Source organism: Anolis carolinensis, chromosome 3 (assembly GCF_035594765.1).
Source record: "Anolis carolinensis isolate JA03-04 chromosome 3, rAnoCar3.1.pri, whole genome shotgun sequence".
NCBI lineage: Eukaryota > Metazoa > Chordata > Lepidosauria > Squamata > Dactyloidae > Anolis > Anolis carolinensis.
In genome coordinates, this window is record NC_085843.1 from 78,105,036 (window position 1) to 78,130,832 (window position 25,797).

The 25,797-nt window shown below is 41.5% G+C and overlaps 1 protein-coding gene across 5 annotated transcripts in view; it reads left to right on the top strand.

Annotated features, from left to right (window-relative positions):
* The window catches only part of ttc3 (tetratricopeptide repeat domain 3), a 98,828-nt gene that overhangs the window by 62,172 nt on the left and 10,859 nt on the right, over positions 1–25,797 (top strand). For all 5 annotated transcript variants that reach the window (XM_062977154.1, XM_062977153.1, XM_008107534.3 and 2 more), the window contains 10 exons: positions 140–295; positions 694–1,558; positions 4,325–4,390; positions 4,903–5,052; positions 5,672–5,811; positions 15,885–15,953; positions 16,288–16,384; positions 19,069–19,169; positions 23,023–23,110; positions 23,346–23,450. In XM_062977154.1, the coding sequence (XP_062833224.1) occupies positions 140–295; positions 694–1,558; positions 4,325–4,390; positions 4,903–5,052; positions 5,672–5,811; positions 15,885–15,953; positions 16,288–16,384; positions 19,069–19,169; positions 23,023–23,110; positions 23,346–23,450 (1,837 nt within the window). The remainder of the gene's footprint in view (positions 1–139; positions 296–693; positions 1,559–4,324; positions 4,391–4,902; positions 5,053–5,671; positions 5,812–15,884; positions 15,954–16,287; positions 16,385–19,068; positions 19,170–23,022; positions 23,111–23,345; positions 23,451–25,797) is intronic.

Genomic DNA, 25,797 nt, shown 5'->3' on the forward strand with positions numbered 1-25,797 from the left:
ATTACAAGTCATTCATTATGAATCCTTTTGTGAGCTCGGCCAACCCTTTATGGTGAGTACCCATACATAGGCCTAAACTAAGGATATATGAAGGAGCCTCGTAGTCTTTACGTTTTCTTTACTTCTTCTTTCTCCACAGAGGTTATATGAATTCACATGAGCCATTCAGAATTCCAGATAGTCTTCACGACCAGGTGGAAATATTTGAATCTTTGTATAATAATGGTCCTTCCAGTAGCAGTTATCAGAGAATTTTGGACAATTATCCTGATCCAACGTGTGAAAGCTTATATGAGTTAGTTACTATTTCTACTTTATTGCATTCTTTCATTTAACAAGAATTAAAGTGAAACAAGGAGTTGGGGGGAATAAGAATTCTGCATGTTTTTACCTTTCTGTAAGCATCATCTTTGTGTCCCCTGCTTTTTGGGGGGTGAGAGTTTCTTCCTTGGATTTGAAACTAGCAGAGCACCCAAACTGTATCTTAAACCTCCCCTGGGCTTGGCACATAGCTACTATCAACACAGCTCAGTAATAATTCTATGTGCTTCAGTTGATCTTGCCATTGATAGTTTACTATATACCCACAGTTGTATTTGGGTGTTTCTTCAGATGGGTCATCTTGCATTTTTGTAAACAGAGCACCAAAATCATATGTTAATACTTACTGCACGGCTTCCTGTTATTTCACAGCTATTTTTCTCAAATCTTGGAAGAACATGGTCCTATGGAAATTGATCATCCATTGTTAGTTGGAGAATATGAACACTTCCCTGCAGACACTTGCAAGATTGTGGAGGATGCTGGTGGTCTGAAATCTTTTCTTTTGGAATCCTTACGTTTTGTTATGATGGGCGATCTTATTGGCTTGATGAAACATGCAGTTATGCTGAAGGAAAATGCAGATGTAACTGGACTTGATGAAAGAACTGGAAATGAGGAGGAAAATGACTCAGCCTGCTCACATCGTGCAGAAAATTACTCCCAACACAAACTACGTTTAAACCCAGCTGCAAAAGAATTCAAGCCCACTTCATATTTTAATGAACCTTCTGTGGTAATGCCTTCTAATACAGTAATCCGTACTGGATCTACCAACCATTCCTCATTTAATTCTTTTATGGACACATATTCTATTTCTAGTCAGATGGCTGAAACAACAGCATCACAACCAACTATACCTGAAGTCGAACAAGCATTTGTAAATGCAGTTCATTTGAAGTGTCAGGATGTGAGATCATTTCCCATGCTTTCTGAAACACGAATTTTGACAGATACTTTGGAGCAACCTGAATTGGAGTGTGTGGATTATGATGATTACCTTGATTCTGACATAGACACAATATTGGAAAGCAAGTATAGTATTGGTAATAATGTGACAAATGATGAGGTGCAAATGTCCCCAAAGCCTCAGTTCACTCCAGTGGAGTCTGACATTCACATTTCTGAAAATGATATTTCTCAGTCGGAGAATCATTGTAATGAAACTACAAAAATGGAAAATGAGAATAAGACAATAGCAAGGAACAACCCCCGTTCAAGGATGGTTGCTGTCCAGGTGAGAAGAGGAATGTTTGGGTACATTGTGCTTTTTATGGAATGGAGCTGACAGTGCTACTTTTGTTTTTCACTGCTATACCTATTTATTTATTTCGTGTCAAAAGCATTGCAGAATAAATAAGTTTAAAAGCGATAAAGGAATCACAAACAGCTAAATAGTTTTAGACCAAAAGCGGGAAACAGCAATCGCATTGTCCGTAGCTTTAAACAACAACTCCTCCATGCATGAGGCAGGGCATTGTGGGCAAGCATACATATGAGGAGTTGTTTGTTCAGCCCCACAGTCACATGCATGTGATAGGAGTACACTGTACATTGTGACAGGAGTTTTGATTGGCATGGAGGTAGCAGTTTTGTTCAGTTGAACATTGTAGTTTTAAAAATCTGGTTTACCATAAAAGGGCAAAGTAGCGTATTTTATTGCATAATAGTTGCATTTTTATACCCCTTTTTTGAAAAAAGTAGGTGCAGTTATTATGCAAGGGTTTTTTTTTTCAGTCATGCAGCTTTTCATTCATGCTATTCCTGGTACAAAATACTTTTTAATTGTGGCACAAAAGTTCAAGGAAGCAAAAACAAGCTCCTACTTGTTGTTTGTACATATTCTCATCATACTTCATAGAAGCACCCTTGACAGTTAAGTTCATATGTAAGTTTGCACATCTGTATCCTGTAATGTTTTCCCATTCTAGGAAAAGTGCAGCAGCTTTTGAATATTACAACAGATTTTGGATTTTATGTTTTCAACCTCTCTGATGATAACTTTCACTGAATGTTCAGTGTTAGTATGATACTGCAAGGTGATCCTCTGCTCTCATCCCAGGTCTCTAGCAAGTAGAGGAAGTTTTCCTCTAAAATTGACCTGTATATGTGGTTCTTTCCATCTTGATTAGTTTCCAAATCCCTGAAGAAGAAGAAAGGAACATGTGTCTTCTTCAACTATGCTTCATTGCAAGAATGATGTTCCTGGGTACTGAACACTTCTAGTTTTCTATCCCACACATAATTTTTCTGCAAGGATAAAAGTTCACTTTCGTTTCATCAAACCAGAGAACATTTTCATTTTATCTTTCCTGTACCTTTTTTTTTTTTTTGCAAACTCAGTGGCTTAGTTTCACTTGTGGCTTTCTTATTGCCACGATGCCCGTTCTCTCCCATTGCAGCTGCAGATCTCGTCATCTCCTTCAGTGTTCTCACTGGCCATTTGGTTGGTTCTCTGACTAATGCCCTCCATTGAGTTTTGGTGGCACTGTTTTCTCTAGGCAGCTGAACCTCAACCTTCCAATTCTTCCAGTATAGGCATTTCTCAGTTAATGAAGTCAGTGGATTCCTGGACATTACTTATTTGACAGAAAATTTGGCATCAGAGTTAGAAATAGCATGGAAAGTATAGTATTAAGTTCTTACATCACAAAAAAAACATATCAACATGTTTCAGCAAACCTTTTGTCCAAAATTAATAACATGCATGTACAAAATGAAACAAGCAGTTTAGGTAAGCCCTGCATAAGTAAACAGAAATATTTTGGACTTTCCACACACTGCTTAAAAGTTTAATTTAAAATGCATCTGGGGATGTTTTCCTTTCTTGCATCAATATTTTATGAGTTCCATCAAATTTTCAACTTACAAATTTGGTTTTTTTAAAACAGTTTGGGGGTTAAAGGGGTAGCTGGTAAAGCAGTTTGACCTGTTTTCTCCTTTTCTCTCTATTTCACTGTTCATGCAAGCTCAGTCAGAAGGGTTATAGAGGCAGGCACTGCAACTCTACCTGCTGTAGACCAGCACACATAATTAGAGTAAGATCATTATAGAAGTATGCCTTTCCCAACTCAAGCTTGATTGAACTGTTTACTGCAGACATACTGCTGTTTCTTCACATGTCCTTCACCACCCTCCCAATGCTAGTTGAGATTTCAAAACTTCTAGTCAGAGGACAAGAAAGAAAAAGAAAAGGGCTAGATGGGTAGAAAAAGATTTGTTAAAAGAAGCTGCTTTGTCAGAATCTTCGTTAACTGAGGCATGCCTCTATATGATTCAACAATGAACCAGGGGGTGTTCCTATTTTGGAATTTTTTTGGAAATCCACACCTGATTGCTGTTTCTGCACAACTTTATCCCAGCCTTGTCTGGTTGATTCCCCATTGATTTTGATACTCTTTATGTTCTTCAGAAAACCCTAACTTTTCAGAAAAAGTTGGTTTAATTACGACCATATTACACATGACTTACCTGACTTGTGGAACCACTTGGTCAAAGGAATAAGTACTTAGACAACCAGTTAAGCAGCAGTTTGTTTTTGTTTACTTACATTAATTATTGTGCCACAACCAAAAAGAAATCACATGTTCTCAACATTGAGCATCTTGTATAGATCAAGTGGTTACAATTTCAGTGAATTTAGTATTAATCCATGATTAAAATTCAGATGGGACAAATACTTTGCAAGTATTTGCCCCATCTTGAATGATGTTGAATGAGCCAGTTCGCCTTATCCATGGTCTTGATATTCACTGGTTCCAAATATGTTCCCCAGAAATACAGTGAAGTAGATCCACTAGTACTGCTCTATGGTATTCTTCTGGTTCAGGAATAATCAAAATATAGGGTTCGCTACTATCTGTGGTTTCAAGTATCTTGGGATGTAGATAAAGGGTTTGTACTGTATATTCTGTATAGAACAGACCTGTTGAAGCATACTGGTGTGGAATGATAGGATATATCTAATCTCTATTGACAGACTTTCTGAATCTTTGCATTCTAGGTAGATCAAGAACAGACAGACAAGGGAGTTAATACTTTACCTCTTTCTCCATACGAGACCCAACAAGTAAGTAAATGAATTGGCTGTCAAAGCTGGGCCAGTAAAAACAAGAGAGTAATAATAATATATCTTGGTGTATGAGCTATTACAGAAATGAAAACAAATGTTTTTGCTGTTAACATCTTTGGTGAAACCCAAATGCATCTTGCTCTCAGACAATACCATATCAGTACTTGGAGGCGGGATGGAGTTGCTTGTTTTCCAATTTGGGTAAATACTAACCTAAACTTTGAGATATGTTTCTAAGGTTTCTTGCAGTGCTGAAGTTTTGGTGGATTAATTATTATAACACATCCCTAAGAAAAATAAATAATTAGATCTGGTGATAACTTTGAGGAGAATAATTTTTTGCCTTATTTCTAAAATATCAAATATTTTGAAGAATGAAATAACTTTCTAGACAGCAGAATGTTCAGATGCATGTTTTTGTTGGCTCAATTTTTAAACAATTTAGTGCTTCTCCTTGTTACACAGACTGTAACAGAAGGGTTACGCACCTGATTTGTATGCTTTTTCAGGGAGATATGTTACGTATGGAAAAAGAACATCATGTACTACAAGAACAACTCAAAGAAGCAAGTGAAAAATATGAACAGCTTAACTGTCGAAGCTCTGAAGAAATCAGTGTTTTAGAAGATGAATTAACCCTTCTAGTGAAAGGAAACAAGGTAATACTCTTAAATGAAACTATTGGGGGGGGGGGGGGGTAAGTAGCTAGACTTAAACTTGACTTGGATGCAGTGGTGGCCTTCTATTCATGGAAGGGTGTTTTACATATCTAGTGGTTCCCAACCTGGGGTCCCCAGATGTTTTTGGCCTTCAATTCCCAGAAATCCTAACAGCTGGTAAACTCGCTGGTATTTCTGGGAGTTGTAGGCCAAAAACATCCCGGGACCCCCAGGTTGAGAACCACTGCTCTAAAATTATTAATAATTACCTGCACGAAAACCTATTGAATTGTAGCTGTAATTGAAATGAGGTGACTTTAAACTTTTTTTTTTACAATAAGTGGTTGTGGAAGCAAAAAAAAAAAAAGGAGAAAGAAGCCTTGCTAAAGATTTACAAGTCTGTGCACATTAAAAAGGCCTTGGCTATTTCAGGTCAGTGCCATAGTATTCGTGTTTGTCTGCAAAGCATATTTCAATAGCACAATTCCTCATATTTGTTACAACTAGAATTAAAATGTTCAGAATGATTCTGAATTATTTATGTAATTCCAAAAATGTAGCTCTTATTGCTTTGGTTTTAGCTTGTTTGTGAACATATAAACATTTTTTTGTTTTAAAGCTCACTAAGAGAGAACTGGATTGGATTCACCAAGATGTGGAACTTGAGATGAAAAAATGGCAACAAGAGAAAAGATTAAATCAGGAGGAATTAAAAACAGGAAAGAGTGAAGTAAAGAAGCACACAGAAATCAATGAAATGTAAGTTTAATTTGAAAATGATAATGTGATTTATGGGCTCTTTGGGGAAGGGTAGGTAGTTTGCTTGTTTGTATAAGCTTCACTGTATCCAAATGTTCACAATTGAAACTTAATTCTGTCATCTTAAAACTTGCAGCCAGCAGTATTAATAAGAAATATGATTCTGTTCTTCTGAAACTCTTTTGATTACTTCTACTAAAGCTCAGTACTGACAAAGTGATTCAAGCTCATCTGCTAGCTGCGTTTGCCTTTTGTTTTCACAAGTTGCCTCCATAATATGGGCAGCCATATATGAGCCAAATAAACTGAATTCCTGCCTAGATTCTGTCCACCTATTTCCTCAGTCAAGCTCCATTATACAAGTGAACTTCCTTAATGTTCCTTTAGAATAGTGGGAAACACAAAGACTTGGGAATAAGACATTTGTTAAGGTGCTTGCACTCATTGTGTCAAAGTGCCATTGTGGATTTAGTGGTTGGCAGTTTGTGACCCTTCTGGTGCTATTGGACTGTGGCTCCCATGGGTCTTCTGAGTTGCTATCCCAGTAATATCTAGAGGACTTGAAATTGCCCATCCCTGGATTAATGGAATATTGTAGATAAAAGTCCTGATGTGCAACTTTTTATGCTGGGGTCTTGAACTTCCTGCTATTGATCTGTAACTTTTTTCCTTCGTGTACTCTGTGAATGCACACTAATGGAGAAGGCTGCGTCTGCGCAGGCTCCAACTGAAACTCTTCCAAGCTACAGTTTGAATTTTGGCGGTAACCATGCCCCTCTCCCCACAGGGCACATAAGGCAGCCCTGGGTGCTCGCTCCCCAGTTCCTTTTTTTCTGCCGCAAAGCTCATTTCGGACTCTTTGTCTCTTCTGATGTCTACTACACGCTTCAAGTGCTGCACTCAGTGTGCCGCTAAGATTCCCGACTCGGATGGCCACGCCAAGTGTCTTCTTTGCCTTGGTGAGGCCCACATTGTCGGTACTTGCCGCTTCTGCCTAGCCCTCATGGCCCAGGCAAGGCAAAACAGAGCGGCCAGACTTAGGGCGGCACTCTACGAAAAGTCGCCTGCGCTGGACCCCTAAGCTTCCACCTCGAGAGTAATGCCGACAGCGGCTGACAAGGCACCTTCGGTTTCCTCCAGGGTCTCCAGATCTTCCAAGGCGACTAAGCCTTCGAAGCTGCCGTGCACGGTGACTACAGCTACAGTATCGACTCGGACAAGCAGGGCGGGACCCTCCTCGACCTCGAGCTCCTTGGCTTCAGCAACGTCGGTTCGCTCCCATGTGGCTTCCTCACCTTTGATCTTGGCCATAAAGATCGCTTTTAAGAGGGCCCAAGAGGAATCTCGATGCGCCCAATCCGACTCGGCGGCGGTCAACCCAGTCCTGCCAACACCGGGGAAATCTATGAGGACGCCCTCTAAACCACCAGCGAAGAGGCGGATGACTCAGCGTTCTTCTTTGGCCTCCTCGCGGAGAGATGTCCCTTCTTCCTCGGTGAAGAAGGTCCTCCCCCATTCAACTGGCCCAACAACCTCAAGCTGCTTCTCAGTCCCGTCCCCCCCTCAGCAGTTATCTGAAGGTGAAATACAGGACTCACCCCACCATTCTACCCAAATAGTGGTCAGGGTACCAGTGCCGGAACCTTCCTCGGAACGTTGGCAATCCCGCCAGCAGCTTTTTCCCCCCACACTCCACTCCAAAACGGGGAAGACAAACGGCCCGCTTTGCCCGAGCGGTTCAAGCCTCGGCCTCCAAAGACCCTCAGACACCTGCTGCTCCTGCTCTTGAGGTTATGCCTCCTCCAGAGACTGTGTTTTCCTCTCCTCCTCGATCCCCTCAAGGTGCTGAGGACGATGAGCTCGACGCCGATTCTCCGGAATCCATCCTTTGGGCCTCTGTCATCTCTTTGGGCCTCGACCTCTCACCTCTTCATGACGCTTACGAAGTCAACCTCCCCTCCCTGACAGACAATGTCCGCGCCTTCTCTGATCAGATGGTCAGAATGGCTGACGCCCTAGGGATGGAAATCAATAAGACTTCAAAGGCTGTGACCGACCCTGTTTTCAAAAAGGTCCAAGCCCAGGGCCCCCCAGCCACCCTACTTCTTTTCTGCCTTATTTACTGGACGTTATCCAAGCTTCTTGGAAGACACCGCCCTCGATACCGCCCACCTCGAAGAGGATCGAGGCCTGGTACCGTACTGACAATGACTCCATGGAATGGCTTAAACACCATCCAGACCCTAGCTTGATGGTTGTCAAGGCTTCCCAGGCTTCCAGTCGTCAGTCCAATACTCCGGCTGACAGAGAGGGCAAAAGGTTTGATGCTGTCGGTCGTAAACTTTACTCTGGTGCCCTCCTCCTCTACAGGATGGCGAATTATGGGGCTTGTAAGGCCGCTTACCAACAAATCCTTTGGGAAAAGGCCCAACCTTTCTTTGTGAAGCTCTCCGATGAAGATCGTTCGGTTCTTACCATGCTTCAACAAGAGGCAGACATTTTAGTCCATCATCAAATTCAGATGGCAAAACATACTGGGGACACCGCTGGCAAAATGATTGCCCACGCAGTTGCCATTTGTCGGGATTCCTGGCTGAGGTTGTCGGGTCTCTCCTCATCCTCTAGACAGTTCATTGAGGACTTACCTTTTGATGCATTGGGGCTCTTCAATGCTGGAACTGATGACAAGCTCAAATCTAATCATGACTTTAAGATTCTGGCTTCAAAGTGTGGAGACGAACAGCCCCATGCCCAGTGCACCCGTTGGTTCCCTCATCATTTTCGCCATTTCCCGCCTCAGTCATTTTGACACCAAGGCTTCAGGTGGTCTTCAGTTTCGAACCATCAAGGCCAACAGCAGCCACTTCCGCCCCCGCTCAGGCTCACCGTCAGAACTGACGCAGTGCCCCTGTGTCTGCCCTCCATATCCGGTACCGTTGCAGCCACCATACTGTCTCCACAACCCTCCTTCCCGCCTTCTCCACACAGTTGCCTTTTTACAGACCGTCTGGCCTCTTTCTAACACCAATGGGAGGCTATTACTTCGGATGCCTGGGCTCTCTGCATTGTCCGAGAAGGCTATGCCTTAGAATTTGAGGAACTGCGTCCTACTGGTCACATCTCCCTAACCGATCCCTCTCCGGAAATCTACACCGAGATCAACTGTCTCCTCGCCAAAGGGGCTATTCGGCCTTCTCCAGCCGAACGGAACCCTCAAAGCTTCTTTTCAGATACTTTACGGTCCCGAAGAGAGGGGGAGGACTTCGCCCCATCCTGAACTTGAGAGCTCTAAACTTGTTCATCCACTCAACAAAATTCCGGATGGTATCCATTGCATCCATTCTCCCGATGCTCCAACAAGGAGATTACTTTGCATCCATAGACGTACGCGATGCGTATTTTCACATTTCAATACGGAGGGCCTACAGACGTTTTCTCTGCTTCAGGGTCCTTGACCAGACCTACCAGTTTATGGTTCTGCCTTTCGGCCTCGTGGCCACACCGAGGGTCTTCACCAAGGTCATGGCTGTCGTTGTGGCACACCTGAGAAAACAAGGCATCACAGTCTTTCCTTATCTAGACAACTTGCTCCTTATGGGTCCCGACTCGGCTGTGCTGCAACTCCACATCGCCCAAATGCTCCAGCTCTTGGACTCACTCGGGCTCCAGCTCAATACCGAGAAGTCTCACCTAATTCCATAGAGGAGAATTTGCTTCATCAGCACTCTCTTCGATTCCATCACCCAGACTGCCTCCCTTCCATCCGACAGATTTCTTGCCCTCCATCACCACCTGGCGGTTTGCGAACAAAACTGGAGGGTCCGGGCCCGATCCATCCAGGTCCTTCTCGGTCATATGGCGTCCACAGTTCTGGTCACACCATTCGCCAGACTGTGCCTCAGACCCTACAAAGGTAGTTCATAGACACTTTCAAGCCATTACGCCACTCCAGTTTGAGGTTCCTCTTGGTACCAACTCACGTCCGCCGATGGAAGTCTCGGGCCAATGTCTGCAAAGGGCTACCATTCCACCCTGCTCTCCCATCGGTCACCATAACCACGGACTCATCAAGCTATGCCTGGGGAGCTCACATGGATGGCCTCACCATCCAAGACCTCTAGTCTACCCTCGAAAGGGGCCATCACATAAACTTTCTAGAACTCCTCGCCATTTTCAAGGCTCTGAAAGCTTTTGCTCACTTGATACTCCACAAGACTGTCCAGATTCAAATAAACAACACAGTGGCGATGTTCTACATCAACAAAGAGGGCGGCATGGGTTCGAGAAAGCTGATGTATCTTTCTCTTCAGATCTGGCAATGGTGCATAACCCACAATGTCTCAATAGTGGCAATCCACCTCCCAGGCCTCCAAAACGGCCTAGCTGAAGCCCTGAACAGGGTAACGAACTCCTCCCACGAGTGGCAGTTCTACCCCGACACTCTCCACTCTCTCTTTCACGACTGGGGATGGCCAACCCTAGACCTCTTCGTTTCTCCTCAGAATGTGCAGCTACCTCGATACGGAGCGAGACTTCCTCCGGCTTCGTTTCCCGGGTGCCTCGGGGGCGCTTTTCTTCTGGACTGGTCGATAGAATCTCTCTACCTGTTCCCTCAGTTTCCTCTGATACCGAAGGTGTTGGAGAGACTCCGCCTTGCCTCGGCTACGGTGATCCTAATAGCCCCAGCTTGGCCGTGCCAACCGTGGTATCCGGCTCTTCTTCATCTCTCCAGAGGGACTTTTCGCTTTCTTCTGTCTCTTCCTCACCTCTTGACCAGGCAGAACGGGCAGATTCTCCACCCGGACATCTCATCTCTCCATCTGTCTGCATGGAGGATCCTCGCCTGAGCTCCCTCCATCCAAACCTCCAGGCGGTTCTCCGCGCAGCCCACAAACCTGCTACGACCAAGGCCTACACTTACAAGATGTCTCGATTTCGTACCTTCCTTCAGTCCCAAAACATTGACTCTTTCCCAACCCCAATACCAGTGGTTCTGGACTTCCTCCTTACCCTCGCAGAGCAAAAGCTGTCTCTGCCTTCTATCAAATCCTATCTAGCTGCCCTGTCTTGTTGTTTTCAAAGTCATGGCCAGCCTTCCCTGTTTGCGGACCATCTCATAAAAACCTTTTTGAGGGGCTACAATAACCTCTGTCCGCCGATGCAAACACCGACACCCGGTTGGAGTCTTGAGCTCGTGTTGTCCCAACTCACGTCCTCCCCTTTCGAACCACTGGCCTCAGCAGACTTCCATTTGCTTTCATGGAAGGTAGCTTTCTTGCTTGCGGTTACTTCGGGCCGTAGGCCCTCTGAACTGGCGGCTCTTAGAGTGGACGAATCTTCGCTTCCACCATGATCGGGCCGTCCTCCGTCCGGACATCACCTTTCTTCCTAAGGTGGTCTGTGCTTTTCACCTTAACCAAGACATTGTGCTCCCGGCCTTCTTTCCTAACCCTTCGTCTCCACTGGAACGGAGACTTCACCTACTAGATGTTAGGAGAGCTCTTCTTTTTTATAGGGATCGGATCAGAGCAACGCACAAGACACCAAGACTCTTTGTCGCTTATGCCCCGGACAAACGGGGTAACCCAGTCTCCTCCCAGAGGCTCTCCCAATGGATTGTGCAAGCCATTGAACTTGCTTACCAGCTGGCTAAGCGCCCTCCTTCTCCGTTGGTCCGCCCGAGATGGATGAGAGGCCTCTCTACCTCGACTGCCTTTCTCAGGGGTATCCCTCTCGACTCTATATGCAAGGCAGCGATCTGGTCAAACCCCTTAACGTTTGTCTCCCACTATAGAATGAACTCTAAGGCCTAAAAGGACTCGGCTTTCGCCAGATCGGTCTTGTCTTGCTGCCTGTCCTAAGGGGCCCTGTTTCCCCCTACGGAGTACTTACCCTCAAAAAGAGGAGGAAAGAGATACATAAATCACACCAGGTGTTGTTACTGGTTTAAAATGTTTTATTTCTGTTCCACCTTTTGAGGTTTACGAGAGTATACTATAATGAAACTTTGTTTACATTGCTCCTCCTCTGTCTCATACAACGATGGGCGCTGTTAGGCGTCTGTTTACCTCTTGTCCTGTTTTAGGGACAGGTTACACTTTGTTTCTCCTTTTTGGAGATATTGCTATTTCTGATTGCACTTGTCCCCTGCCTACACCGAGTGGCCATGATGGCAGGGGATACACTTTGACATGGTTATGTCTTTCGTTATGTGCACTGGGTCCACGTTTTGACCCCGTTTCCGCATTTTGCCTTACTTCTATACCAAATAAACATTGGGTTTGGACATTCAATTCGTTGTCGGGTTTGCTCTATCCCACCGTCCTGGACCTCAGCTTGCTAGTCACCATTAGTGTGCATTCACAGAGTACACGAAGAAAAAGGTCAGGTTGCATACCTGTAACCATGTTTCTTCGAATGTACTCTGTGAATTCACACAAACCCGCCCTTCCAGCCCCGCTGGCAAACCTCTCCCTTTCTCGTTGCCTTTGCGATGCAGGAACTGGGGAGCAAGCGCCCAGGGCTGCCTTATATGCCCTGCGGGGAGAGGGGCGTGGTTACTGCCAAAATTCAAACTTGAGTTTCCGTTGGATCTGTGCAGGTGCAGCCTTCTCCATTAGTGTGAATTCACAGAGTACACTCGAAGAAACATGGTTACAGGTAAGCAACCTGACCAGGAAGACATCTTTCCACCATGTTTCCTTTACCATCAGATGGGAGCATCCCCCCCCCCCCCAAGGTCTAACTGCCATTCTGGACCAGAATGAAGAAGGCGGGGCCAGGAAGATATCTTTCCACCATGTCTCCTGTATCAATTTAATGATATAATAATATATAATAATATACTATACTAATATTATAATATATTGTATATACATGTAATATTAATAATATTGTGATGTAATACAATGTAATAATAATTATAATTCACTATTATAATTGTATATTTATATTACATGCAATATTACTAATAATATTGCAATATAGTATAATATAATATATTGTATGTATATATACTTGTAAACCGCCCTGAGTCCCCTTTGGGGTGAGAAGGGTGGGATATAAATGTCACAAATAAATAAATATATGAATGTGATCCATTTGCTTAACTTCCTTCCACTGCAAGCAGTTTCCCTCATCACATGTAATTTTTAGCAAGTTAAATTAGTTCTTTGTTTTCTCAGTGAATCACACAACTGGATTATACTGTGCCTGCGCAGTACCTTAACAGAATTTCCAAAGGCTTTAGCAGTTTGAATTTTGGCAGTAATCCTGCCTCCTATCCCCTGGGCAGAATGGTGCTTGCATGCTGACAGGCTGCTCAGTTCCTTTTCATCCACTGTTCCAGTTAGTAACTCTTTGGATCAAATAGCTTTCGCGGTTCTCCATGATCTTCAACATGTGGATCACAAGGTTTAAATCGTGCATTCAATGCAATAGCAAGATGCTGGACTCAAGTGACCACTCTGAATGACTGGTCTGCCTAGGAATAGGCCACATAGTAGACTCTTGCTCCTATTGCCAGGCTTTCAAGTCTCAGGTGAGAAAGAACAGGGAGGCAAGACTGTTCTCCTTTCTTTACCAATAAGCACTGGAGCCTTCGGTATAGTTCTCAACTTTGAGAGCTCCCACAAAAAGTCAAAAGCCAGCTTGTCAAAGTCAAGACCAACCCTATCGGTCTACTCCTTGGCTTCCTCAGTGTTATCAGCTCCACCCTCAACACCATCCATGTTGGGGGCACTGCCATCTTCTTCATTGGTACGCATTCCCCTAAAGCGCTCCTTGGAGGAACCCACTAGAGCCAGATCGGGCAAAAGTACCATGAGGCACTCTCCTTCGCTGGTTCCCCTTAACCTGGGAAAGAGATACAAGGCAGAATTAAATAAAAAGAAGGAGGTGAAAAGGTGGAAGAAGGGTACTCCTCCTTAACCATCTAATTTATCCTCTGATGATGAATCTCCACCTCCATCGTTGGTTGCCTCCTCTCGAGTTTCCAGAGCCAGTAAATTACTGTTGGTGACACAGCCATCTCCCTTAACACCTCTACATACGGAACTTACAAAAAATGAGATCCTGGGCTTCCCTCACTGCTCGGTAGAGATAATAGTCAGGACCCCATTACCAACACCAGATCCACTGCCACATTGTGCTGTCATCAACTATTTTATACTCAACAAGGAGCCCCCGAGTTCAACAGAGGGTGTTCCTCAAAAAGGGCAGCAGGCCATTCGACTGGCTAAGGCATCCTTACATGCGACCAACCTTCCCTCCACCAGCGTTTATTGACACCACTGGGTAAAAGATCCCCTATGGCCCCACAACATCATACCTTGGCGAAACCACCAACAAACCGGCATCACAGTCACCAAACACCTCCCCAATATTGATTCACAGCCACTCCGCCCATTCTCACCATGAGTCTGATGTGGAATCTATCGTGTCCCTTCTATCAGTCAGGATTGACATTTCTCACTCGTAAACCATCCGATGCAGATGGCAAAACACACAGCAGACACAGCTGTAAAACCTTTTGTACATGCTATTACTATTACATTTTTAGTGATTGTTTTAAATGTATGTCTTATTTGCTGGGATATGTGTTGTATGGCATCAAATTGCACCTTTATGTGCTCCGCTCTGAGTCCCTTTCAGGGTGAGAAGGCCAGAATACAAATATGGCAAATAAATAAATAAATTAGAAGACATGCTTGCCTCAAAACTGCTGGCCTTTCTACAGAAGCCAGGAAGATGATAGAAGACCTTTCATTCAATGAGATTGGACTTTTCAATGCAGGAACTAAGGAAAAGTTGAAATGAGATCAAGAGTTCCACACTATGGCAAAGAAATATGGCCTACCTTAACAAAGCCAACACCAGTCCTTTCTCAGCCTTACTGCCCTTGGCCCAACCAGCCACCCCAGCAGCAGCACCAACGATCCTCCTCCAGGACCCCAGACTCGGTAAACAGGAGACCATTGCAACCTCAGTGTCAGTGCCAGCATACCAGCAACACCATGGAAAATGAATTCAATTAGTAGTTATCATAAACTCCACCCGATACCATACCAACCGCACTGTTTTTTCAGGACTGTTGCGCCATTCCACCCCATTTGGACCATCATAACCTCAGATATGTGGAATTCAAGTCATTGCCCTTCCTCCCCTGGAATAATACATCTCCAGAATCACCGACCCTGAACAGGAGTTCAAATGTCTCCTGGAGAAGGGTGCCATCGAGATGGCATCAGAAGGTGAATATCCAAAGGCCTTTTGCTACTTCACCTTACCCGAAAAGGATGGTGGTCTCAGACCCATCCTGGATATCCTGGACCTCAACGAGTTCATCTGCCCCAGAAGGTTTCAAATGGTCATCCTCATCCTCCACCTCATCCTCGCAAGGGTTTTCCACTATAGATTTAAAGGACAGTTAGTTCCTCCCTGCTAGGCCAAGCCACTTTCTTCCTCTAAGGCTTCAGCTGCGGCCATGGAACTAAGGAGCCTGCCAGATAGCGGACACCTTTATACCCGGGGAGAGGGGGCAGGGTACCCCTGAAACTAAAACCACTTAAGCTTTTGGAAATTCTGTTGGAGTATCGTGCAGGAGCAGTATAACCCAGTTGTGTGATTCATGGATGACCACTCAAAGAAACACACTTATAGGAAAGCAACCTGTTCTTATCAATATGGCCAAATTTAATGCGGTTACATGAAAAGATAGATTCTAATGATCATTCCATAATAGGCATCGCCCTAAGCATTAGTTCTCAGAACCTGTGCAATTCTAGTCATTTATTTATCTGGATATTTAACCTTAAAAATAACAACCCATCTTGACAAATCTCAACTGTGAATTGTGTTCTCGACTCGATATGAGTTTGTTAAATGTTTTCTTACATTATTTAATTTGTCACACATCTTCATGCAAAGAACTTTATCATCTGGGGGAAAAATACTGGGAGAAAAGAGAAAGCGCTGTTACCCAAACACTAAAGATTGGTATATTATTAATTTTGTTTTGGATATGTGTATGTGGTTAGTCTGCTTTCTTAAAACATGTCTATATAACCCAACAGATACCTGAGAAATATTGAAGAAAAGGATAAGCAGTACAAACGGTACTTGGATAATTTCCTTGAGATCAGGTAATTTTTTTAAAAAAATCATTTATATCTTCATTTGGACATTTGAAACTTTTCCACATCGTTTTGAGCAGTGGTAAATCTTTTCACATCCTTAGAAAATGCTATGAAAGACACACTTAAGGGCGGGGGGGGGGGGGGGGGGGGGGAGAACCTGAACCAAAATGTTACCTTGATTAATTTTTAAGAGCATTTATTTTATTAATTGGCTTTCGGTGGAATGCCTAATTTGTTCTTCCAATTTTTGTTGCTGTTATAGATATAGATATTTTGCTATATGCTAAACCATGTTCAATGTTTAATTCAGATACTAACAATCTTTGTATTGACTCTACAGTAATAAGTTTGAAAATGAAAAAGTAAAAATGGAAGCACTTATAAAGAAGAGCCATGATGAAAATCAAGAATGTATTAAGCGAGCTGTTGCAGCAGAGGTACACCATGTTGTCCTGCACCTTGTATACCTTTCTTAAGTTTCTTTCTGGTTACTATTGCAACTTCTCACACTTGCCTAGAAGTCTCATACCATGCTGTGATTGCTCTAAGAGGGAGATACAGTGTAAAATATATTAATACTCTGTGATAATCAGATCCTTGCCTATAGAGAAGAATTTATGTTCCCGGTCTTTAGTTTCTTTCATGTACCTACAGCTTTCTTTTAAAGATTGTGATAAAGGAAGATCGGCTTGAAATATTCATGTACTATAAAAATCCTATTTACAATATAATGTTGAATTTCTCCATACCTTTTAAAAGCTTTAAACATAAATATGTACTTTAGTGTACATGCACTAATTCTGCAGAAAAGCCACAAGAGATGACTTATTTAAGAGATTCTTAAAATTTACCCCATATCTTTAGGCAAGTGAGGTTTTGGATCCTGACCCATACATTATTGTTTGGATTCTTATGCCCTTAGAATGTTTTGTTTGGATTCCTCCTCCATTAGAACCAATTTTAGACTAAACCATAGTATTTTAGATTAATTGTTATTCTTTCTTCTTTCTTTACTGTACCAGTGTTCACTCTCTTGGTAAGATACAAACATCCATGTGGATGGGTTTAACACTTCCTGTAATCTGGGAAGGTACAAAAGATATGAAGGCACCTATAATATTGGTGATGTTAGGTTTCTCCAGTTTTCATCAGCCGCTGCCTTCTCTGTTTATCAGTTCTTTCTCCATTTACAGTTTTTTTTTCGTTTTTTTTTTCTTTTAACCTTTTGTTTGTGAACTGCTTATTTTTAAAAAGTTCCTTTCTACCTTCTTGTCTGTCTGTCCTTCATGGTCTCTGTGAGATCGCACATATTTATTTTATTTATTTATTACAATATTTATATCCCGCCCTTCTCACCCAACAGGGGACCCAGGGCGGCTTACAATAAAACACATATATAAAATTGTACAATACATTGTGAATCAATTAAAAGTTATTAAATTACATCAGACATTCATAAAAACACTTTTAAAATACAGATACATATGGGTTTCATGCGCCTGCGCAGTCAGTTTCAGAATTCTCTAGAAGCTCTTATGAGATACATTTTGGTGGAAGCCCTAACCACACTCCCCTCCTTGGTATATAGCCAGTGGGAGGGGCTACCACCTCAGTTCCTTTTTTTATGCCGCACTTCTGGCATCTAGGAACTTTTCTTGCTTAGTTTGACTAGCTCTGACCGTTACTCTTTAACTAATTGGACTTCTACTACTAAATTCTGGACTTGACTGGACCTCATTTAGACGATTCTTTGTTTCTCAATTTGGATTTGGCACTCAGATTTCATGCCTGACCTGGACCATTTGGACTGCCCTTCTCCCACAGAGACCATGAAGAAGGAAAATGGGTTGCTTACCTGTAAGCATGTTTCTTTCTGGAGTCATATGTGAAATTCGCACATCCCCACCCATCCTCCTTGCTGTACGTCATGCTTCAGTATCCATGGCTGCTATCTTGCAGCTAAGGAACTGAGACGGTAGCCCCTCCCACTGGCTATATACTAACGAGGAGAGTGTGGGCAGGGCTTCTGCCAAAATGTATCTCATAAGGGTTTCTAGAGCGTTTCGAAACTGACTGCTCAGGAGACCCATATGTGTGAATTTCACAGATGACCACTGGAAGAAACATCATTACAAGTGAGCAACCCATTTTTCTTTTCTGTACTTGGTCTGGTGTTATCTGGAGGCAATAGCGAGAGAAAAGTGGTTCCTCAGTTCGTAAAAGAAAAAAAGACCACACATATTTGATTTGGGAGTTGGTGCATTCCTCATTGTAAGCCCATCTAAATTTCATTCCACCCCATGACAATGGGGCTGGAAACCCCCCAGACTATTCTGAATAGGTTACTAAAGACTGGTATCTATATGGCCTTTAAGGTTCAGCATTTCCCCAGTTCACAGTCACACTATACTTGGGCTTCAGCAACTTTGGAACCATTCCATATTAAAGGCATTGCACAGTTGCTTCATGGGCCTTCACTGAGCATATTTTATCAGGCATTATAAAATAAACTTCCTTTCCACAATGGAACATGGCAACAGAACCCTTCAACAGATAGTCTCTAAATGGACCAAAGTCTGTAGAATTGGCCCATGCTATTCTTGCGAATGGGCATTTTATCTTTTGGGTGCTTTCTTCAAACCAGATAGAATGAGAAACTCCTCTGATGTGTCTTTTCTTCTTATAGGGTGGAGTTTTTCAGTAGCCCAGTCTTCTCCTTTTTTGCCTGAGGAGTAACTTCAGGTGACTTCTTTGGTTTTCTGTTTTAAGGTTAAGAAAGGCATCTAGGCTTAGACATGCTCCTCTTGGGCAGTAGGTGATATTTTTGAGATTATTCCTTCACACAAGACCAGAAGAAATCTGCTTAGAAAGTACCAATATTCAATTCAACATAATCTATATTCATAACTACTGTATATTATATGGGCACACATATTATGCATCCAAATTATCAGGAGGGCCATGTTTTCTAATGAATTGTACACCTGGAACATAACACGATTTAACACTGAGGAAGAAATCAATAGCCCAAGGAATTATCCAGGATTGATTATATTTTATGAAATTAAGAGTATTAATTGTTGTATTTCAACTAAATCGAGTTATTTGTGTTTTCTTTTAGATATCAGTTCTTCAAAACTGGAAAGAGACTGAATTATATAAATTATTCAGAAAAGTAACATATGCAGAAGCCAATCTCAAATATCTAGAGTTTATGACCAGGTAAGGATTATAATATACTAGCTTAGGTGCTCTGTGATGCTTGTGTTTGGTATTTTGGAATGATAAATGTTAGAAGTAGTCATTGTTTGACTTTGGATTTTATGAATAGTGGCATTAGAAATACATGTGGCTTTCTAGCTGTATAGATGTACATGGGTCTTTAGATCCTTAGTCAAACACCCCCACCAGTATTTTCTGTTGGCCATGATGAGTACGTGTGCCAGGTTTGGTCCAGATACATCATCAGTGATGTTCACAGTGCTCTCTAGAGGCATTATTCATTTATTTATTTCGTACATTTTGAATCTCGTCCTTCTCGCCCCCAAAGGGGGACTCAGGGCGGCATCACAAGCAGCAGTCATTAGATGTCAAAAACACAACCGTTATAAAACAATTACAATTAAAACAGATAATTAAAACATCCATTATAAAAACATCCATTTAAAATTACACAAATTACACATTGTTTGAAGGAGGAATGTATAATTTTCAGGTTATGTCTTGGTAGTGGTTGATCCTGACATTTGATTCTTATGCTTCTTGATTCTAATTATTCATAGATCCTGATTCATACTCACGTTTTTCATGTCTGTTTGTAAAATTTCATCTATGGATTATGTAATACTTACTTGAGGATATTTCATACATTTGATAAATATTTTACTTACTTCCCGTAGTTATATAATGTTCTGTATAGATGTCTGTACTATTTATATGGATGTTTACTGCAGTGATGACTACTGGTAATATCTAGAATTTTTAGTGAAACTTAAAGCTAAATGTGTTTCTTCAGTCAACAGTCAAATAACTTGTTTAAGCACGTATTGAATATAGAAAACATTTCTTTGGGTGCTTGTATAGTTTCAAGTCTTTTAATAAAAAACATTCATGTTATATAAACTATATTTTTTAAACTTCAGTGGTTAGGAGAATTGACAAGTTGATGTGGGAAATCAAAAAGAAAATTTCAGTGGCAACCCTATAAAAGTCAATCCATTTTGCAAACAGATGTCTGGTTCCAAACTCATCATCATCATCATTATTATTATTTGGAAAGGCGTGACCTTTTAGAGATCATAAGCTTTTGGAAAACTAGGAATCCCCATAGCCTTTTGGAGATTAATTGGCATTCACATTGTTTGGAATAATCATAACCTTTTGTAAAATATGATCTTCCTTAGAAGAGTTAAATACTCGTTTGAGTGAATCTTCACTTTAGTGGCAAATTCATGCAAGGCAAATTAGGCTTCCCATTTATTAAACTGATATACCTGGTTATCTCTCTAAACTGTTAGGAACAAAGATATGCCAATGCACAAAATATATAGCAGATCTTCAGAAGTGTTATTTCATTTGCCACAAAAACATCTACTCTTCCATAAAATATATTGATTTTTAAATCATGCTCTCAAGAGATCAAAAATAAGTACAGTAGAGTCTCACTTATCCAACGTAAACGGGCCGGCAGAACGTTGGATAAGCGAATATGTTGGATAATAAGGAGAGATTAAGGAAAAGCCTATTAAACATCAAATTAGGTTATGATTTTACAAATTAAGCACCACAACATCATGTTAGACAACAAATTTGGCAGAAAAAGTAGTTCAATACGGAGTAATGCTATGTAGTAATTACTGTATTTATGAATTTAGCACCAAAATATCACGATATATTGAAAACATTGACTACAAAAATGCGTTGGATAATCCAGAACATTGGATAAGCGAGTGTTGGATAAGTGAGACTCTACTGTAGTCTTTGTTAAAAGTAACGTAGTTGATTTATTTACAAACTTAATCTATTCAGCATGCAGGTACATTACTTATTGGTTGAGAGTTTAAACAATCTGTTCTTTAAAGCATTCTGTTTTAGTCTCTTCTTTGTTGCATACAGACTAACACTTTTTTTGTCTAACATTACTGAGCATTGACTCAATAAATACTGACTATACACTGCAACATACTGACACTGACTTTACTCGAACACTGACAATTACATACTGTACTGACTGACTTCTAAACTGTATTACTTCTGATGCAAACTGGCTTTTAAAATGGAGTCTCAGTCTGAAACCCTCTGTTTAGAGACCTGAAAATTTATAGTTGAAATGTGATGTTAAAGGTTATAAACTTCAGCACTTCAATCAGGAGGCAGGGCATATATTGAAGTTTGGTTACTAATTATATTGCTTTGAAAATTATAAGATTGATGGTAAAATTCAGGTATTTACTTTTGCTAAAGTAGATGTCATTCCTAGGTACCTTATATACTCGAGTATAAACCGACCCGAATATAAGTATCTAATTTTACCACAAAAACTGGGAAAACTTATTGACTCGAGTATAAGACGAGGGTGGGAAATGCAGCAGCTACTGGTAAATTTCAAAAATAAAAATAGACACAAATAAAATTACATTAATTGAGGCATCAGTAGGCTAAATATTTTTGAATATTTACCATATTTCAAAGAGAAACAGTAAACTAGCTCTGTAAGTGGAAAAGTGGGGTCAACAAAAATAATATGGTATTAACAATAACTTAATTAATAATAATAATAATAATAATAATAACAACAACAACAACAACAACAATAAATTATTTGTACCTCACCCTATTATTTGTAACCCATGGGGACTCAGTGTGGCTTCCAACATAGTAACAGGCAATGCTTATATAAACAAAAAACCATAAAAATTTTAAACAAAAGACAATACTAAGCATTGTACAATAAGTTAAAATAAACAGTTGCATTAAGAACCATTAAAAGCAATTAATAACCGATGTAAAGTGTCATATCAGTTCCCTTTCACCTTCTCTCAGGCTTCTCCTATTGACGCAGCCTAGAACGGCATTGGCATTTTCAGCTGCAGCATCACACTGTTGGCTTGTGTTAGGCTCGTGGTCAACTAAGACTTCTTTCATAGAATCCTAGAGTTAGAAGGGATGTCTAAAGGCCATCTAGTCTAAACCCTTTCATTCTGCCTTCATGCAGGGAAAGCACCTTAAAGTACCCCTGACAGATGGCCGTCCAGCTTTAATCATATTAATATATGGTAATAGGACCGGGCTGTGGCGCAGGCTGGAAAGCAAGCCAGCTGCAACAAATCAACAAATCACTCTGACCAAGAGGTCATGAGTTCGAGGCCAGCCCGGTGCCTGCGTCTTGTCTCTGTCTCTGTTCTATGTCATGGCATTGAATGTTTGCCTTTATGTGTGCAATGTGATCCGCCCTGAGTCCCCTTCGGGGTTATAAATGCTGTAAATAAATAAATAATATATGATAATAATAATAATAATAATAATAATAATAATAATAATAATAATAATAATTAGAGTTGGAAGAGACCCCTTGGGCCATCTAGTCCAACCCCCTTATTCCTTCATGCAGCAAAAGCACAATCAAAACACCCGATAGATGACCATCCAGCCTCAATAATAATAATAACAACAACAACAATAGAGTTGGAAGAGACTCCTTGGGCTATGTAGTCCAACCTCTTTCTGCCTTCTGGCCTTCGCTTGAAGTGAGAGGCCTCTACTGCGTCCTTCGCTCGTTGCGAGCCCTCTCGCTGCCAGTGCAGGCCCCTCACTGTGACCCGAGGCTGCTTACACAGTGGAGGAGGAGGCTGTGGAGGCGAATGCAATCCCGGGGATTTAGAAGACTCAGTAACAGCAGCGGCGGAAGCAAAGCCCACCTGTCTTATACCTTCACTCAAATATAAGCCAAGGCGGGCTTTTTCAGCCCCCCAAAAGGGTTTGAAAATCTCAGCTCATATTCAAGTATACAGGTTAAGTTTTTAAACCTTGTAGATGATTTCAGATTATCACCAAGGTATAATTTGTTTCTTTTCAGCCGTTCCACAGTGCCACAATCAAAATTACAAATTGAATCTTGGGAGACCTATATTTCTAATCTTAAGGAAAAAATGAGAAAAGCAGAGGTATGTCTATTATGCAGTAATACGTTTTTTAAAATATTGATTCTTATGGATACAGTCAAACAAATGCTTCTGTAGATTCCTATACGAAGCTAGTGAAGCCTGCACCAATTCCATTGGAGAACCTGCCTAAGAGATCAGTTGTCCTGCTTTCTAGCTCTTAAGATGCGTAATAATAAGTATGTTAACATTTCTAGAGATATCAAATCTCAGTGGCCTCACCTTCCTCTTTCGACAGAATGAATTTGAAGAAAGAATTTGCATGGTGAAAAGTGGTGCCCTTTTAAACAACATCCCCATGGTGGAAATTGCAGAACTCCAGCCTCCTAGTGGTTTGCCATCAGTAAGTATTTTGTTGTTGGTTTGCATCAGAAGTGAGTATACCATTCTTTATCATTATGCTATGTAACAAAATTTGGAAAAAATATGTTACTAGTTTGAAAGTGTTATTCCTATTTAATTGTGTGGTATTTACTTTAAAAGTAGTTATTATACTCCAGAAACTTAGTTTTTGTGGCTGCCACAAACTATGTTGAATTGGTTGAGACTTGATGAAGTATTTATTGGAAAACAGTAGCAAAATGTGCTGCAGGATGTCCCACAAAAACAAGGTTTTTGCAGTTTTAATAAGCATTTTCTTTGCGCATATGATCAAACCAATTAGGAAATGACAAGAACAAAAATCGTGTTACATAGAGTTATGTACAGAGTTTTAGGCATCAACATTTTAGGCACCTTATTTTGTGTAGCTTTTGTATGTGTGTGCACCTTCAATCCACTTGTATGTATTCTTGCTTCTGCTTTTGGTCAACACCATGTGGTACCATTGATTGTTATCCTTGTGGATGCCCGGAGGGATTGGGAATGTGTGTCATTGGCTCTGGTGGTTCTATCTCTAAGGTAGATTGCACATAGTGGTGCTTGGGGATAGACAAGGAATACTCAGAGGCACTTTGGCCAGTTCCTCCCTCTGAAATCTAGTCTACACCTAGGAATTCGTATATTTAAAAGGACAATGCAGAATGTCCACCTTGTTTATATGAACTTGCCATATATGTGGGAACATTCAACGTGGAAAGTGATACAATATTGGGTGCATTTACACAATAGAACGCAGTTTGACACCACTAACTGCCATGGCTTAATGCTATGCGATCTGCAGTTTGACGAGGCACCAGCCGTTTGGCAGAGAAGGCTAAAGGCCTTGTAAAAACTACAGCTTCCATATTTCATAGTTGAGCCATGGCAATTAAAGCAGTGTATAACTACATTAATTCTGCTGTGTAGCTGCACCAATTATCTCTTAGTGGCTCCCTACTGTTTGGTTTCCTGTAGTGAAGGGGAAATCCAGGAGCTAGTTTCTAGCATTATTATCCCATTGCCTTGGAGAGTTAATCAATGGTAAAAAATATGTGGCAAATCATCTTCCTATCTCCTTAAGCAACATATAAATAAGACTAGCTGTGCCCGGCCACACGTTGCTGTGGCGTTGTCTGGTGGTGTTGGTGAGAACTTGTTGAGGTAGTGGTGGTATTGAATGTCTGTTGTATGGTTGTCTTTATGTTTAGTATGCAATTGGTTGTTTGTGTACTGTGAAAGTGGTGAGGGTAGAGGGCGTCTATGTCCCTGTGTAGTATTGTATAGTATTTATAGGTTGTCCATGTGTTGTGAATGCTTGGATTGTGCATATCGTGTTTCCCCGAAAATAAGACAGTGTCTTATATTAATTTTTGCTCCCAAAGATGCACTAGGTCTTATTTTCAGGGGATGTCTTATTTCTCCTTGAAGAAGAATTCACATTTATTGTTGAACAAAAAAAATGAACATTTATTATATACTGTACAGTGGTTGTCATTACAAACCAGCATAACCAGACAAACTGTGAATCCTATCAAGAATGTCTTGTTACTACCAATATTTCCATGTACAATACTTTATGGTACGTACATTTACCGATCCTGCATGCTCTGGTGTTTGGTTCGGTGGGCGTGCATCCAAACAAAAACTTTGCTAGGTCTTACTTTTGGGGGAGGCCTTATATTTAGCAATTCAGCAAAACTTCTACTAGGTCTTATTTTCTGGGGATGTCTTATTTTAGGGGAAACAGGGTAGTAGAAAGGGTTGGGCTGGATGACCCTTAGGGGTCTGTCAAAACTCTTGGATTCTATGTTTCTATTATTATTATTGTTATAATTATTATTCATAGAATCATAGAATCATAGAATAGTAGAGTTGGAAGAGACCTCATGGGCCATCCAGTCCAACCCCCTGCTAAGAAGCAGGAAATCGCATTCAAAGCACCCCCGACAGATGGCCATCCAGCCTCTGCTTAAAAGCTTCCAAGGAAGGAGCCTCCACCACAGCCCAGGGGAGAGAGTTCCACTGTCGAACAGCTCTCACAGTGAGGAAGTTCTTCCTGATGTTCAGGTGGAATCTCCTTTCCTGTAATTTGAAGCCATTGTTCCGTGTCCTAGTCTCCAGGGCAGCAGAAAACAAGCTTGCTCCCTCCTCCCTATGACTTCCCTTCACGTATTTTGTACATGGCTATCATGTCTCCTCTCAGCCTTCTCTTCTGCAGTCTAAACATGCCCAGCTCTTTAAGCCGCTCCTCATGGGGTTGTTCTCCAGACCCTTAATCATTTTAGTCGCCCTCCTCTGGACGCTTTCCAGCTTGTCAACATCTCCCTTCA